At 41.0% G+C, this 18,414-nt stretch overlaps 1 protein-coding gene across 4 annotated transcripts in view; it reads left to right on the forward strand.

Moving 5' to 3' along the window:
- LOC126198425 (exosome complex component RRP43-like) overlaps window positions 1-18,414 on the forward strand; it is a 131,236-nt gene that overhangs the window by 11,255 nt on the left and 101,567 nt on the right. For 2 of the 4 annotated variants that reach the window (XM_049934730.1, XM_049934729.1), the window contains exon 3: window positions 13,262-15,879. The exons of the other annotated variants lie outside the window; for them this stretch is intronic. In XM_049934730.1, the coding sequence (XP_049790687.1) occupies window positions 13,308-15,554 (2,247 nt within the window). In that variant the 5' untranslated portion in view covers window positions 13,262-13,307 and the 3' untranslated portion in view covers window positions 15,555-15,879. Of the gene's footprint in view, window positions 1-13,261; window positions 15,880-18,414 lie in introns of those variants that run through there. 4 annotated transcript variants of the gene reach the window in all.

The following is an 18,414-nucleotide window of genomic DNA, read 5'->3' on the forward strand; positions in this document are numbered from 1 at the left end:
TATTTTAAATCTGTCTTGTGATGCTAAGGAAATGCATATTTTTGTCACCAAATGAGTGAACTTTACTGAAACACATATATCATTTGGCTTGCTTTCTCCATCTAAAAACCGAGCGTGGTGACGCAGTGGTTAGCACACTGGACTCGCATTCGGGAGGACGACGGTTCAATCCCGTCTCCGGCCATCCTGATTTAGGTTTTCCGTGATTTCCCTAAATTGTTTCAGGCAAATGCCAGGATGGTTCCTTTGAAAGGGCACGGCTGATTTCCTTCCCAATCCTTCCCTAATCCGAGCTTGCGCTCCGTCTCTAATGACCTCGTTGTCGGCGGGATGTTAAACACTAACCACCATCTCCATCTAAAAGCAGTTCACTACAAAAGATGTTGATGTCCACATAACCTTTTTAAAGATTTAGCATCACTGAAACTTGTTCCATTTTCACATGAGAATCCATGCATACTAGTCCATCTCAAATAACTCCAGATTCTCAACACTGCTTTCTTTCTTCAAAAATATCTCACAGAGAAAGGTTCCCAGCAGTTTAATTGACTTTTTGAAACCGTCTACACGGTGATGTAGGTTAAGCTCCAAGGTATCACACACTGCAGCTATTCATCATGATGGGCCCTCGTTTGCAAAGGGGGGGGGGGGGAATCGGAATTTCATGTGATACTCAGTATCATTAAAAAAAGCTTCATTATATAGTTCGATTGTGCAGTGTAATGGCTGATAGGACAATAGCTTCCCATGCAAGAGCTTGTAGGTTCGAATCTCATTAGTTGCAGTAAGGCTTTTTTTTTTTTAATTTTTAAGTCTATCAAAATGTCTTTGATCATCATTTTTATTCAATTAATTGATTTAAATGTAATTTTTTAATTCCATTCCTTTGTCACACATTTTTATTCGTAATATAAACATCTTCATTTGCTTTCATTTTTCTTCCTGTCATTGTTTCTTCACTTGAAATATTTGTTCATGTGTTTTCTTTTTCAACTGATTGATCAGAATTTTCAAATAATTGAATATTATAAGAGATATAATTAAATTCATATTCACAAAAATTCCCATTGAAAAAAGAATGACATAAAGAAAAAAAATGAAACTTTCATTGATTAAAATTATGTGACAAAGGAATGAAGTTAAAAAAATTACATTTACGTCACTTAATTGAATAAAAATTATAATCAAAGCCATTTCGATAAAGATTTAAAAATAAAAGAACTTACCGCACCTGATGAGATTTGACCCCACAACCTCCTGTATGCGAAGCTGTTGTCCTGTCCATTACATCATGCAACCAGATTATATAATGAAACTTTAATGCTATTGAGTGTCACGCAAAAAAAGGAATCAATATTAGAGAAGGAAAGTTGTTATTCAGCTTGTAGCGGAGATGCTGAGTCGCAGGTAGGCACTACAAAAAGATGTTCACAATTATAGCTTTCGGTCATTAAGATCTTTGTCAACAATACACACACACATATACACACTTCAGTTGCCTGAGACTGCAGTCGTGTGAGAATCTTTTTGTTGTGCCTATCTGTGACTCGGCATCTCCGCTATATGGTGAGTAGCAACATTCCTTCTCCAGTATTGTTACATTCCATCCTGGATTTTCCATTGTTTGACAAAAAAATGAATTGTTTTTTCATCAATTACTCACAAACGAGGACCCACCAGAGTGAATTGCTGCAGTGTGTTATATCTGGGATCTTAACCTACATCATCGTGTACATAGTTTCAAAAAGTCAATTGCACCACTGGGGCCTCTCCTTGTCAGAGTTTTACCTTAGGTTTCCATGGGACCAGTTTGATTCAGAGTGTATGTTCCATCTAGAATTGCCCCACTCCCCAATGCTTTTAGCAAATTTTTAGCAGAGAAGAGCTATGAATGTGCCATTTCGCATAGGATCCTATTATGCCAATCAGAAACTTCTTTCATCTTAGGAGTATATGGCGCAGAAATGGAATTTTTCAGTGCAGTTGTGTTAGTAGACCTAGGTACACCTTCATTATGGAACTCCTTGCCACTGTCTGTACATAATTCTTTTGTAGCAAATTCAGCTTGAGTGTATCAATTTAGTAAACTGTGTAACTTTTCTTAATTTACTTTTTGTCTCACAAAGGTACATTACCCTGAAACTAGAAAGAGCATTCTTAAATACACTACAGTATTGACAACTCTACGAATCAGTTTCTTCCATTGGTCTGCAATCATCTTCATAAATTCCAGAATGAGATTTTAACTCTGCAGCGGAGTGTGTGCTGATACGAAACTTCCTGGCGGATTGGAAGTTAGGAGACGAGGTACTGGCGGAATTGAAGCTGTGAAGACAGGTCGTGAGTCATGCTTGGGTATTCAGTGGTAGAGCACTTGCCTGCCAAAGGCAAAGGTCTCGAGTTCGAGTCTCTGTCCAGCAGACAGTTTTAATCTGCCAAGAAGTTTCATCTGCATAAACTGTATGGGGGCACAAATGAAAACCAAAAACCTGGCACAATGGGACCATGGAATGGTTCCATTCAAAAGTAATCATTACGTGTGTTAAGATAGGTATCTCACCGGGGGACGAGATGATCAATTTCTGTTTCATAGAATGTGGTTGGTGGCTGACAGATCCACAACAGCACCCAATCTTGCACCACCTCATTTAACTGGAATTGACATCCACATTTCAGGTCAGGAAATACACTCCTGGAAATTTAAATAAGAACACCGTGAATTCATTGTCCCAGGAAGGGGAAACTTTATTGACACATTCCTGGGGTCAGATACATCACATGATCACACTGACAGAACCACAGGCACATAGACACAGGCAACAGAGCATGCACAATGTCGGCACTAGTACAGTGTATATCCACCTTTCGCAGCAATGCAGGCTGCTATTCTCCCATGGAGACGATCGTAGAGATGCTGGATGTAGTCCTGTGGAACGGCTTGCCATGCCATTTCCACCTGGCGCCTCAGTTGGACCAGCGTTCGTGCTGGACGTGCAGACCGCGTGAGACGACGCTTCATCCAGTCCCAAACATGCTCAATGGGGGACAGATCTGGAGATCTTGCTGGCCAGGGTAGTTGACTTACACCTTCTAGAGCACGTTGGGTGGTACGGGATACATGCGGACGTGCATTGTCCTGTTGGAACAGCAAGTTCCCTTGCCGGTCTAGGAATGGTAGAATGATGGGTTCGATGACGGTTTGGATGTACCGTGCACTATTCAGTGTCCCCTCGACGATCACCAGTGGTGTACGGCCAGTGTAGGAGATCGCTCCCCACACCATGATGCCGGGTGTTGGCCCTGTGTACCTCGGTCGTATGCAGTCCTGATTGTGGCGCTCACCTGCACGGCGCCAAACACGCATACGACCATCATTGGCACCAAGGCAGAAGCGACTCTCATCGCTGAAGACGACACGTCTCCATTCGTCCCTCCATTCACGCCTGTCGCGACACCACTGGAGGCGGGCTGCACGATGTTGGGGCGTGAGCAGAAGACGGCCTAACGGTGTGCGGGACCGTAGCCCAGCTTCATGGAGACGGTTGCGAATGGTCCTCGCCGATACCCCAGGAGCAACAGTGTCCCTAATTTGCTGGGAAGTGGCGGTGCAGTCCCCTACGGCACTGCGTAGGATCCTACGGTCTTGGCGTGCATCCGTGCGTCGCTGCGGTCCGAGCCCAGGTCGACGGGCATGTGCACCTTCCGCCGACCACTGGCGACAACATCAATGTACTGTGGAGACCTCACGCCCCACGTGTTGAGCAATTCGGCGGTACGTCCACCCGGCCTCCCGCATGCCCACTATACGCCCTCGCTCAAAGTCCGTCAACTGCACATACGGTTCACGTCCACGCTGTCGCTGCATGCTACCAGTGTTAAAGACTGCGATGGAGCTCCGTATGCCACGGCAAACTGGCTGACACTGACGGCGGCGGTGCACAAATGCTGCACAGCTAGCGCCATTCGACGGCCAACGCCGCGGTTCCTGGTGTGTCCGCTGTGCCGTGCATGTGATCATTGCTTGTACAGCCCTCTCGCAGTGTCCGGAGCAAGTATGGAGGGTCTGACACACCGGTGTCAATGTGTTCTTTTTTCCATTTCCAGGAGTGTATGTGAAAATCACAAGGTGAATGACCTGGGCTGTAAGGAGGATGTTGCAGTGTCCAACCAAATAGCTGAATCTTAACCTGTGTCTGACTGGCAGTGTGGAGGCAGGTGTATTGTGCAACAGGATGCTTCTGTCTGACAGAATTCTGACATCCTGAGGGCAAGTGGCAAAGTCAACAGTGGAAACATCCACCACCACCACCAGAGAAATTCAGAGCTGTTCACAGAAGTTCTGATTAAGGTCATGACCACCTCTATATATGTTCAATATCCAGTGTTAGTTCTGTTTCGTACAGGTCCCACACACTTGACCAGTATTTTGGAATGGGTTGCAAGAGTGGTTTGTAAGCAAACTCCTTTTTATACTGATTGCATTTCCTGCAGCACTTAACTCTCATTGTCAAGTAAAGAAACTTATGTTCCAAGAGCTACTTAAAGTCATGGTTTGGTCATTATTGTATTGTTGTATGATGGCAGTGGCTTTGGTATGTATTAACTATGGCTGTGGAATTTATTTCTGACATTTGAAATAATTATGAGGTGCAAAAAATGCAGACTTGCATTGTGATACGCGTAGTTGATCTCCGAACAACAGACAGAGTGAGTGGTTTTCAGACCAAGAAGGAAGGACTGCGCACAGTCACTAATAAGACTACTCCTAGTTAAAGTATTATGGTATTCAAATCAGTCTTGTTTTTAGAATTTGATGTTTGTTAATGTGTACAACTTAATTTCGTAAAACTCATAACTTTGTAAAATGTAAAAAAGATAGTTGCACATTCTACATGGCATTTGCACAACATATCAGTGATGTTGAATGAACCAGTTTACACCCTATTAACATAATTAATTTGTGTATGTGGTTGCCTATTGCTGCTTCACAGATACTGAATTTTCTGTATATTTCAGGTCTGGAACATACAAGGGAAAAGTAAAAATAGATATAGATTTACAAATTTTAAATGGGTATGGTTATATGTTGGTGTACGCGTTATATTTCAGATAAGTCAGTAATTCAAATTTCAGTATTGCAAAATGACTTGATTTTCTTATTATTCACTTCATAATGAAACTCCACATACAAAAGATGGTGGTCAAGTGGCTACATAAGGATGAAGCTGAATAACTGTAAATAATATAGCTCAAAATAAAACTGAAACACTAGAAATCGCCCTATAATCTAGGAGAGCCACAAGAAGGAACCACATGTGTAAAAATACTCTAATACCATCTTGACGTAAAAAAAATTTCCAACAACCAAATCATTTTGCTGAATTTCAAAGATTTTTGACTTTTAGGGTCAGTTAAACCGAACTATAACTGAACTTTTAAAACATTCTTAAAACCACTTAAAGTTCATGTATCAGACAGCTGTTGAATAATACATACATTAAAAAGGACAATACTATGAAAAGGACAGAGTGCTACTTACACTGTGTGATCAAAAGTATCCTGACACCCCCAAAAACATAACTGTTTCATATTAGGTGCATTGTGCTGCCACCTACTGCTAGGTATTCCATATCAGCGACCTCAGTAGTCATTAGACATTGTGAGAGAGCAGAATGGGGTGCTCCACGAAACTCATGGCCTTCGAATGTGGTCAGGTGATTGGGAGTCACTTGTGCCATACGCCTGTATGCGAGATTTCCACGTCCCTAAACATACGTAGGTCCACTGCTCCCGATGTGATAGTGAAGTGCAAGTGTGAAGGGACACGTACAGCACCAAAGCATACAGGCTGACCTCGTCTGTTGACTGACAAGAGACTGCCGACAGTTGAGGAGGTTCGTAACGTGTAATAGGAAGACATCAATCCAGACAATCACACAGGAATTCTAGACTGTGTAAGGATCCACTGCAAGTACTATGACAGTTAGGCAGGAGGTGAGAAAACTTGAATTTCATGGTCGAGTAGCTGCTCATAAGCCACACATCACGACAGTAAATGCCAAACGTCGCCTCACTTGGTGTAAGGAGCATAAACATTAGATGATTGAACAGTGGAAAATTGTTGTTTTGAGTGACAAATCACGGTACACTAAATGGTCATCCAACGGCAGGGTGTGGGTATGGCAAATGCCCGGTGAACGTCATCTGCTGGCGTGTGTAGTGCCAACAGTAAAACTCAGAAGCAATGGTTTATGGTGTGGTAGTGTTTTTTATGGAGGGGGCTTGTACCCCTTGTTGTTTTGCGTGGCACTATCACAGCACAGGCCTACATTGATGTTTTAAGCACCTTCTTGCTTCCAACTGTTGAAGAGCAATTCCGGGATGGCAATTGCGTCTTTCAATACGATCGAGCACCTGTTCATAATGCACGGCCTACGGCGGCATAGATACATGACAATAACATCCCTGTAATCTACTGGCTTGCACAGATTCTTGACCTGAATCCTATAGAACACCTTTGGGATGTTTTGGAACACCAACTTTGTGCCAGGCCTCACCAACCGTCATTGATACCTCTCCTCAGTGCAGCATTCCATGAAGAATGGGCTGCCATTTTCCAAGAAACCTTCCAGCACCTGATTGATCATATGCCTGCGAGAGTGGAAGCTGTCATCAAGGCTAAGGCTCGGCCAACACCATATTGGATTCCAGAAATACCGATGGAGGGCGCCATGAACTTGTAAGTCATTTTCAGACGGGTATCTGGATACTTTTGATCACACAGTGTATCTTATATAGGAGACGTTGAGTTGCTGACAAACAATGAAAATACTGCTATATATTTGAGCTTTCAACAGCACGTAACCACTGTCTCTGGCTGCTGTGGCCGAGCTGCATCGTAATTGAACCTGACAAGAGCAGCAGTCTGATATGGGTGTGAGGGTAAGGAGTCAGTGTGGGGCAGGGGGGAGAGGGATACCGGGTTAGGGATGGGGGAGTATGCAGTGCTACTTGTGGGAGCATTCAGTGATGTGGTGGGGAAAGGGTAGGGCTGTTAGGTACAGTTGAGGGATTTGGTGGTTCGGGGGGGGGGGGGCGGAAAACAAAAGAAGTAGAGAAAGACTAGGGGATGTGTTGGCATAATAGAAGGCTGTGTTGTGCTGGATGGGGGCGGGGAAGGGGACGGGGAGGTGGAGAGCTGGGACTAGTGAAAGATGAGGCCAGGAGGTTACGTGAATGTAGGATATATTGCAGGGAGAGTTCCCACCTATCCAGTGAAGAAAAACTGGTGTTGTAGGATGGATCCAGATGGTGCACACTGTGAAGAGATCATTGACATTAAGGACATTGTTGGGCAACATGTTCACCAGTTGCGTGATCCAGCTGTCTTTTGGCCAGTTGTTAGTGGCCATTCAAGCGGACAGAGGGCTTGTTAGTTGTCATGTTGCTGTAGAAAGCAGCACAGTGGTTGCAGCTTAATTTATAGATCACACGACTGCTTTTACAGGTAGTCTTGCCCTTGGTAAAATAGGCTATGTTTGTAACTGGGCTGGAGTAGGTGATGATGGGAGAATGTATAGGACAGGTATTGCATGTAAGTCTATTGCGGGGATATGTACCATTAGGCAAGGGGTTGGGAGCAGGGGTGGAGTAGGGATGGACAAGGACTGTGAAGGTTTGGTGCACTGTAGAACACCACCCTTGGAGGGTGGGAAGGATAATGGTTAGGATATTCCTCATTTCAGGGCATGGCAAGAGGTAATCGAAACCCTGGCAAAAAAGGTGATTAGTTGCTCCAGTCCTCGATTGTACTGAGGCAGGAGGGGAGTGCTTCTTTGTGGCCAGACAGAGGGTAGGTGACTGGAGAGACAAGGCATGGTTGATCTCTTTCTGCACAAGATTTGGAGGGTAATTCATTCTGAGAGACCCTTGCTATATTTCGAGAGGGAATGCTCGTCACTACAGATACAATGGCCATGGGTAACTAGGCTGTACGGAAGGGACTTCTTGGTATGGAATGGGCGACAGCTGTCGAAGCTTAGATGTTGCTGATGGTTGGTAGGTTTGATATAGATGAGGCACTAATGTTGCTATCCTTCAGATGGTAAACATCGAGGAAGGTGTCTTGTTGGGGTGAGGAGGACCAGATGCAGCATATGGGAGAGAAGGTGTTGAGGTTCTGGAGGAATGTGGACAGGATATCCTCACCCTGGGTCCAGAACCAGATGATGTCATCAGTGAACCTGAACCAGTTGAGGGTTTGGGGTTCTGGGTGATGAGGAAGAATTCATGTAGATGGCTCGTGAATAGGTTGGCATAGGATGGTGCCTGTGGATACACATTGTTGTGCCACAGATTTTTTTGTCAGTCATGCTTTTAAATGAGAAGTAATTGTGAATAAGGATATGATTTGTCATGGTGACTAGGTAGGAGGTTGCAGGTTCATAGTCAGTTGGACATTGAGAAAGGCTGTGTTCAGAAGTGTGAAGGCCATGGGTGTAGGGGAAGTTCATGTGGAAGGAAATGACATCAACAGTGACAAGCAGGGCACCATGTGGTAAGAAATAGTTGATGTCTGATATATACAGGTAATAGGCTGAAAGTGTTAGTCATGAAAGCAGAAGGTCTCTCTCTGTGGGGGTACAGTAAGTGGCCACAATGGGGCATCCTGGGTGGTTGAGTGTATGAACTTTAAGGAAGCAGTAGAGGGCAGGAGTGCAGGAAGAGGTGTGTGTGTGTGTGTGTGTGTGTGTGTGTGTGTGTGTGTGTGTGTGTGTAGGAGGGGGGTGGGTTTCTTGGATGGGTGTAAGGATTTGAAGAGGGATTAAGATTCTCTTGCCATTGCCAGTTGGCAGATTCCCTCCACCAGATGATCCCTGTGATTCAAAACTAAGGTGGTGGATTCTAGTTAGTTTCTACCTAGCTTATACCAAAATAAATCTTCCTTGCCTTGTCTCCTCCGTTACCTAACCATCTCCCACATACCTACCATCCAGCCACAAAGGAGCTCTTCCCTTGTGATTCAGTACCATCCAGGACTGGATCAACTAATCACATTATTTGCCAGGCTTTCAACTTCCTCTTGTCATACCCTGAAATAAGGAATACCCTACCCATTATCCTTCCTGCCCCCTTCCAGAGTGGTGTTCCACAGCCCATCAAACTTACTCAACATCCTTGTCTATCCCTACTCCACACCTGCTCCCACCCCTTGCCCCAAGGTTCAGAACTCTGCAATAGACCTAGATGCAAAACCTGTCCCATACATCCTCCCGCCACCACCACCACCACCACCACCACCACCACCTACTCCAGTCTGGTCACAGGCATCTGCTATCCCATCAAAGGCAGGACTACCTGTGAAAACAGTTATGTGATCTACAATTAAGCTGCAACCATTTTGCTGCTTTCTACATGGTCATGACAACTAACAACCTGTCTGTCCACATGAATGGCCACAAACTGTGGTGAGTTGCTGAACATGCTGCCCAACACATTGTGCTTAATGTTGGTGACTGCTTCACACCATTGGCATCCCTCCTACCAACACCAGGTTTTCTGAATTGCACAGATGGGAACTCGCCCTGCAATATATTCTACATTTTCGTAACCCTACTACCCTCAACCTTCTACACTCTTTGTACTCCACTTTTCTATCCCTTTCCCTGCTACCCCAACTCCAGCACAACACAACCTTCTATTCCACCAACACACCCACTAGTTCTTTTCCCGTTCTCTTCTTCTCCTCATTTCTGCTCTGCCTCCATCCACCACTCCCCTTCTCAAATTACCCAGCTGCACCAAGCACCCCTACTCCGTCCACACCATGTCCCATGCATGCTCCCACAAGCACATTCCCTCACTCCTATCCTGCTATCCCTCCTTCTCCCCACTTCGTGCCTCCCCCGTATCCCCATCACCCACGCCTAATTCTTGCACCAATCAGACACAGTTGTGACGCAGTATGGGCACAGTGGCCAGATACAGTGTTCATGTGTGTGTGTTTTCTACTGCAGAAGACGGCCTTTGGTTGAAATCTTAAATGGATACCAGTCCTTTTGTTGTGCCCGTCTGAAACTCAATGTCTCGGCTATGTGGTGAGTAGCAGTCTATCCTTCTCTTATTGTTGTTGGTAGAATACCCTGGACTATACACTAAAAATGGGTGGATTCTGTAAGTCGGTGTGCTGTCTTAATGGTAAGTAGGTGGTTCTTATCTGTATTTAGAACTGTTACTTTCTTTAGAGATGCTTTTGTATATTTAAAATAGTATTGTTGCATGTATAAGTCGAGTTAAACCTATGTTCTGAAATAGTTTTTTAAATTATGCACAAGGCAGTCTTGGTCCTGCGCATCTATAGTGTGTTGAAAATAATTCTTCTCTTACAAGAATAATTAATAAAATTGTTGCTACCTTGTCTTTTGGCGCTCTTGCAGGTTTTGCAACATATTAGGCCCCCCCTACTTTCTATTACATTCCCCCACCCCTCACCCCCACCTCCTTAAAAATAGTTGGGGGTTTGGAAGGAAGGAGTGTTTTGATTGTATAGGAAACTTAGCGACATTGCCAACATGTCGTTACAGTGATGGCTGGTCACCGTTTGGTCCTTATTCTGGATATGTACTAATATAGGGCCTTTAACATAGCAAGTGTGGGTAAGTGGTGGTTTACAAAGTTCAGTGATATCAGGTTCGATCCATGCCCAGCCTTGTGATTTTTTCTGACATTTGTTTCTTTCACCACTGCCAATGATTTTTGTAAGTAAAAAAAAAAAGTGCCAAATTGTAACATTGTTCTAAGTCTACATTAAATTTTTAGGGCTTCTATAACTGACCAAATAGTTAGTGCAAAAATCCGAGGAAGGCAATAGTGTATTAAAATCAATCTTTGGGTGGTATCAGTTTTACATTTATCATTCCAAAAGATCATAAGCATGAGTTGCAAACTATGTGCCTGTGTTCTTAATTGTTTCTTGACTGAACACGATTGGTCCTTCCAGTCAATACATCTTACTACCTGGTTTATAATGGTGCATCCAGGACACGTATCATGTCATAATTCTCTTGAGAAAAGGATCAGCACCAGATACATAATGGTCCAGGCCGTTTTGAGATGTTGTCTGCTGTGCACAGTTGTCTTTGGGCAGTTACCATTGTGCCCGTCAGTTGTACTTGTTCCTAGTACCAAGACCATCATTAATGACATTTTATGCAGATTTGTGAACTATTATGAACAAGGCCATGCCTGTTGGCATGGATTTGCTGGACAGCCTCCTGTTTCAGTGTAGTGACTCACATGCATGCTGGTCTGTATTTTACTGTTCGTCCGTCATTTGTCTTCATTTTGTGGCCGTTTCACCCATTCATATGCAATATCTTTACTTGTGTTTTCTTTACTGATTTTTCATTCTGCATTGTATTTCATAGAGTTATTTAATGACTTAACCCCCACATTATCAAAAGTGAAACTGATGGTTTGTATATACCCTGCCTACTTTTCCATAAAACAGTTGAACTTGAATTTCTGTTAATATTTTCATTAATAATCATAATTTCGTCCTTTTATTATTATTAATAATAAAAAACTGTGAATAACCGTCCTCAACCCAAAGAGAGTAAGTCAACAGTATATAACTGTTTTTCGTGCTATCAAGCTAACTTATTTCAAATGTATATAAGGAATAGAACAGTGTACACTAGATGTAAACCAAAGGAGGTAGTGCATTTATTAAGACACTGACCTCCTCATTGAGAGGATGGAGGTTCATGCTCCATTAGGCATCCTGATTTGTGGTTTTTCCTAAGTCATTTCAGTCGGATGCTGAGAGCATTCCTTCAGTAACACTGTGGCTGACCAACTTTCCTATAGTCATTAAACACACATTTATACGTTTGTGTCTGTGTATATAACATGTTTTTCCTTGTGTTATGCTGATAAATCTATATTATTGTTTAGTGTCCTAAGACGAAGCTATTATTGTATATGATAAGTCCAGTTTGAACACTCCAATGTTAGTTATGTTTCTATTGGATGTGGTATGGTTTGCCTTCCTCATACCTTAGAAGTTGGCCAGACAGTTATAGGGAGACCTAAAATTTAACATGTACTCTAAATCATGGTGCCCTTCATATTATTCACCGAAGCAAGTAAGTGTATATGTGAAAGTGATGATGTGTGACAGGAAAAGTCCTATGATGGACTAGGGACCAGACCTCAGACATTTGTTCTTTTAGTCTTGCACTTACTCAACAAACTACCACAAAAAAAGTAGGCCACCTTATCAAGGAATGATGCAAATCTTGCAAACAGGTATGAAAGATTGTTTGACATCTTAAGCTTTGATATGCAGTTTAGTTGTCTGGAGATGGAGAGTTGTTAGGAAGTGAAAGAAGGTATGGGAAAGTCACAACTGAAGTTGAAATGTATCTACAGAAGGAGTTTTGAAGATGATTGTACTGCCACCATTTCTTTCGTACTCAGTTATTTTTGCTCCTGTTTCTCTTACCCTGAGTCGTAAATGATCATTTATCTTTGTCTTAAAAAAAATAATCCACTAGATCCATGGTGAGATTCAGGTGTGGTGTTTATTATCATGGTGGTTTACATCACCATCCAGATTTAGATTTTCCATGGTTTCCCTTAAATTACTGTAGCCAAATGCCAGGATGGTTCCTTTGCAAAGATGTGGCTAATTACCTTCCTTAATCTGAGCATGTGCTCAGTCTCTAATGGCCTCAGCAGCAGCAGCAGCACATTAAACTCTAATCACTCTTCTTTCCTTCCAACACATCCTCCGTCCGTCTCGCCAGTAAGGTGACTTTGATTTCTCTAGTTGTTTGAGATATTCAGCAGCCCTTTGGTAGTTTAGTACCATTCTCTCATTGTTTCAATTTTTTGTGAGAATAGTCATTATATTCTTTTTTTTGCTAACTGTATTTTTTGTGCTTTGTGTGCTAGAGATGAAGTTTTATAATGACTTGCTACCCATGCAGTAGCTGTACTATTTGATACATAGAGCTTAAATTTTTCCACTTAGACATTTCAGAAAGTTATGTATGTAAATGGTGTGTGACAGTTGTGTGTATATTTATTTGTATTTCTTCTGTAATTTGAACTTTTGTATATTCACTTATGCATGCAGTTTTTAATCCTTGTAGCAGTTCAATTCAACACTCAATGTTCTTATAATTTTTAGCCATCTGCTAAGGAATGAATATGAAGCAGAGGAGTGTAGTGCTTATTAAATTTTTGATTTTTTCAGGGGATTCAGCTATGTATTTACAACTCATTGAACTAAAAATCTAATTATGTATCACAGAAGAAAAAGGAGCAGGCAACGAAGCCTATCTCCTGCATTTTCTTTTTGTGGAGCTGCATCTTCCACATATGATGCTTCTCCATCCCTGGGAGTTGGTATAAAGGCTACAAAATGTGGTACGTTGCAAGAGTTATCAACAAGAAAGTTTCCTTTCACCGATGCTGCAGTAGCCGATGTCACGTGCACCTTACCAAGCTGTCAAGAAAGTGTTAAGAATGAAAACAAGCGAACTCCACCCTTAAAAAACTCTAATGGAGATACTTCATTCACCTTGGGCGAGAATGAATGTGTGTCATCCAGATCCTGGAAGAAGTCTGTGGTTAGGAAACGGTGTCATTCTTTAAGTTGCGTACATGAAAACATGACTCTAGTGCCTCAAGAGATAGACATAATGGAAGACATGTGTCAAAAACAAGGTGCAGTGTGTAGCTTTAAGAAAGAACATTTGTTGAATTGCTTCACTCATAGTGCTCTTTTAGCACACCATGATATACCTCAGTTTTCTTTGACAACTGGTTCAGATGATAAATTGATTACAAGGTGGGATGTGTTTTCTGATTTTCCGCCTGACAATGAAACAGTACTTACTAAAGACCATGGTGATATTGCCACACCTAGAAAAACTCAGAGTGCAATAAATAATGTTACTCCTAGAAAGCCAAACACACGAAAGTCTTTTAAAGCTGAATTGGGTTCACATGATGAAGTTGACCATGTGCAGGAAACTGCTCAGGTACCTTTAGGGTCATCCAGAAAGAGAAAATCACAAAGAAACTCTTTTGTTAACAACACTGTTAATTCAGTAGACAAGGATCAGATAAAGTCTCGTAGAAATTATTCAAAGAAAAAGAAAAAAGTTGTTAATTTAGAAGTTGATGCTTCAGGTGTACTGAAAAAGAAATATGAAGTGGAAAAAGTAATTGACCATTGTACGAGCAAAAATAAACGTTATTATTATGTCAAATGGAAAGGTTGGAGTCATTGTTATAACACATGGGAACCAGAAGAGCACTTAAAAACTTGTGAATCTGTTATTAAAACTTATATTCAGTTTTTAAGGGAGAGAATTTGCTCAGGGAATGTATTTTCAACTCAAGAAGGTAAAGATTTGCAAGAAAAACTTGTTACTATAACAAAGTACGAACTTGAGAAATTGATGAAGTTATATGTGAAAGTCAGTGGTATATCTTACACAGTTTGTAGTGAGGAGGAAGTTGTTCATAAGATGAAGATGGTATTCAGGCCATCAAAAGAAAAAAAGGCAGAGAAAAATATTTTAAAAGTAAAAAATGACATTCTTGTTCGTACATATGACATTTACCGAATGGTTCAGCTTGATGCACTGCAAACATGGGAGAAAGAGCTTAATGATAAAGCTACGGAAAAGGCTAAAATATTTGTTGAGAATGATGTTGATCTAGAAGGACCCCCTTCAAATTTTACATATATTAATGATTACATACCTGGTAAAGGTGTTGTTATACCAGATGACCCACCAATTGGTTGCACATGTGGTCCTAAGTGTGGTAGACATTCAAAAGAATGTTGTGGTCAGCAGTCTGGAAGCATTTTTGCTTATTCGCATAAACATTTATTGGTTGCAGATGTTGGGGTACCCATATATGAATGCAATAAGCGATGTAAGTGCACCCAAGATTGTCCTAATCGTGTTGTTCAGAAAGGACGAAAAATAGACTTGAGTATTTTTCGAACCTCAACAGGCTGTGGCTGGGGTGTAAAAACATTACAGCATATAAGGAAAGGTTCCTTTATTTGTGAATATGTTGGGGAAGTAATAGAAACTAAAGAGGCTGAAAAAAGAGGCAAAATATATGATGCAGAGGGCAGGACATACTTGTTTGATTTAGATTTCAATGTTGATGCTTGTCCATATACTGTTGATGCAGCTGCATATGGGAATGTCTCACATTTTATTAATCATTCATGTGACCCAAATGTGGCTGTTTATGCTGTATGGGTAAACTGTTTGGACCCAAATCTCCCCAAGTTAGCTTTATTTGCAAAAAATGATATAAAAGTTGGAGATGAGTTGACATTTGACTACATGCATAATAATTTGAGCATCCAGGGCGATGCAAACAGTACAGCTAACAGAGTGGGGTCTTCTCCACGATCACGTCTTCTGTTGCCAAATGCAGATGATTCCACAGATCTAACATCTTACAAAACACCATGTAAGTGTGGTGCTAAGCAATGTAAGAGATACCTTTTCTGAACATAAACTGAGTTTAGGAGCCATGATTCTGTGCCTGAAGAGTTATGTACATATGGTGTATGTAGAGGGGATCATGGAAAATTAATAATAGTTTTGTTAAATTGTTATATTGTAATGTATTAAATATGTATTTCATTTGAGCAATACACTTTTTATTGTACGAGGGGTCACATTGATAATTTATCAATTAACTGCCCTTATTTGTTTTAGAAAAGATGTCTTTCATACCTTTTATGATTGATAGATACTGAGGTTTGATAGACTTTTTGATAGATTTTTGTGGCTTCTGGGGTATGAACTTTTATAAATAAAATATTTAAAAGTATACCTTTCAGTGTATTCATTTTGAACCACACATCACCTTATTTTATGTGTCATAGACTCTTTTTACTTTTTTGAAATGTGCAACAATTGCTATTTCAAAATATTATAGCCATTACCTTCAAATAAACATGTGAAGTAGTTCATCACTTTTTCTTGTTGCACATTTCGAATTGTTTAGTTTCACTTGCTATTGTCTATTTGTATGCTCCTGATAGTAATTAGTTGTGGACACTATATTGAACTCTCTCTCTCTCTCTCTCTCTCTCTCTCTCTCTCTCTCTTTCATTTCATCTTGTTGAAATTTTACAGTTATATGGGATATACCCACTTAAGCTACACATGATGGCTAACATATCTGATAAAAGTATCTGACATTACCCAGTGATCAGATCACACTAACTATTCTTGATGTACAGAGAGAAGATCCAGTCTTAAGATATTTTCTAATTAAATGACAGAATGTTTGCAAGTACATGTCAAAAGCTCCTTTTTCTCCTCCCTTCTCTCCAGTTATCGCCAAATCCCCACTTTTTTGCCCATATTAGATTTTACAGATATACTAAACTTCAACAAATTTTGTTGCATACTTTGCCTCAGAGTGTTACTCCTAGAAACTGCTTGTTATAAGTAAGTAACACTGTTCAGGAGACAAAATTTCAAGTGCTGCTGGTAAACCTAAAAGCTGAAATACTTTCTAGCTTTTGGAACTATTAGTTACTTCCTCAGGTAGGAGAAAATGATAGATTGGGGAAGGTTGGAAAGGAGTAGTAGTTTGCTCAGACCTAAAGTTCAGAGGGACCAAGCTTTTGTGAGGCCTAAGTTAGACAAAGATAAAATGAGAGGAATTGGAGAGAAAGTAGGAGACAAACACATGTTTAATTGAATTCCTATATTTCTCATCCTTCTTGATAACAAACTCAATCATAGTAGGGTTCAGCTGCTTGATTGTTGTGGTTCCTTCCTCAAGATCAGAGCTATTTTCTTCTCTTACTTTTCCCCATCTAACTTCGTATTCTTCCATGTAAGTGTAATGTCAAACTAACACTTCTCTTCCTCCATTAATAACAAAAGTCAGCTGCAGACAACATAATTGAAATGAGAATGTAATGCTGTGTGCAGTGAGGAACTAATAGCAAATGTCATCCAAGTTGCAGACAAATAACTATAAAGCAAATGGAACATATTACAACAAGAGAGAATATGAAACATGTGGGTTTGTCATTTTATTTGCTGCAATCTTTAACTGAAATTTAAATTGATTTTTAATTTACAGTTACATCTACATCTATATACATACTCCTCAATCCACCATACGGTGTATGGCGGAGGGTACCTCGTACCACAACTAGCATCTTCTCTCCCCGTTCCACTCCCAAACAGAACGAGGGAAAAATGACTGCCTATATGCCTCTGTACGAGCCCTAATCTCTCTTATCTTATCTTTGTGGTCTTTCCGCGAAATGTAAGTTGGCGGCAGTAAAATTGTACTGCAGTCAGCCTCAAATGCTGGATCTTTAAATTTCCTCAGTAGCGATTCACGAAAAGAACGCCTCCTTTCCTCTAGAGACTCCCATCCGAGTTCCTGAACCATTTCCGTAACACTTGCGTGATGATCAAACCTACCAGTAACAAATCTAGCAGCCCGCCTCTGAATTGCTTCTATGTCCTCCCTCAATCCGACCTGATAGGGATCCCAAACGCTCGAGCAGTACTCAAGAATAGGTCGTATTAGTGTTTTATTAGCAGTCTCCTTTTCAGATGAACCACATCTTCCCAAAATTCATTCGCCTTCCCCGCAACTGCCATTACATGCTTGTCCCACTTCATATCGCTCGGCAATGTTATTCCCAAATATTTAATCGACATGACTGTGTCAAGCACTACACTACTAATGGAGTATTCAAACATTACGGGATTCTTTTTCCTATTCATCTGCATTAATTTACATTATCTATATTTAGAGTTAGCTGCCATTTTTTACACCAATCACAAATCCTGTCCAAGTCATCTTGTATCCTTCTACAGTCACTCCACGACGACACCTTCCCTGACACCACAGCATCATCAGCAACCAAATGTTACCGATATTCCTTTCACATTGTTATCACCTCCAGTAATTTTCCCTAATTATTGCAAAATTATTTTGTAAGAGAACCATTTTCAATTTGTAGAAAGTACTTAGTTATATAAGTCCAGTTTAAAGTTCAGTGTCAGTGAGTTGTGGAAACTTGTTATGCAGATGTTACCTTCGTTTCAAATCTTGCATAAAATTTTTAGTATTATCTGACTGCAGTTGAGATTACGGGAGATATGGGTGGAATGATAGTAACTGTTGTAGGAATTGTGCTGTGTTCAGTAACCAGAAATGGTGAAGAGATTTCCTTTATACAAGAAACACATTTTGTACGTCATTAAGGTACTAAAAGGGAGATAAATGAATTGCATTGCATGTACTTTTCAGACATCATATTTGCAAGATTTAAATTGCTCTTAGTTTCATATGATGTTGGAAGTGTCCTGCTAAATTATTTGATTT

The sequence above is a fragment of the Schistocerca nitens genome, chromosome 8 (assembly GCF_023898315.1).
Source record: "Schistocerca nitens isolate TAMUIC-IGC-003100 chromosome 8, iqSchNite1.1, whole genome shotgun sequence".
Classification (NCBI taxonomy): Eukaryota; Metazoa; Arthropoda; class Insecta; order Orthoptera; family Acrididae; genus Schistocerca; species Schistocerca nitens.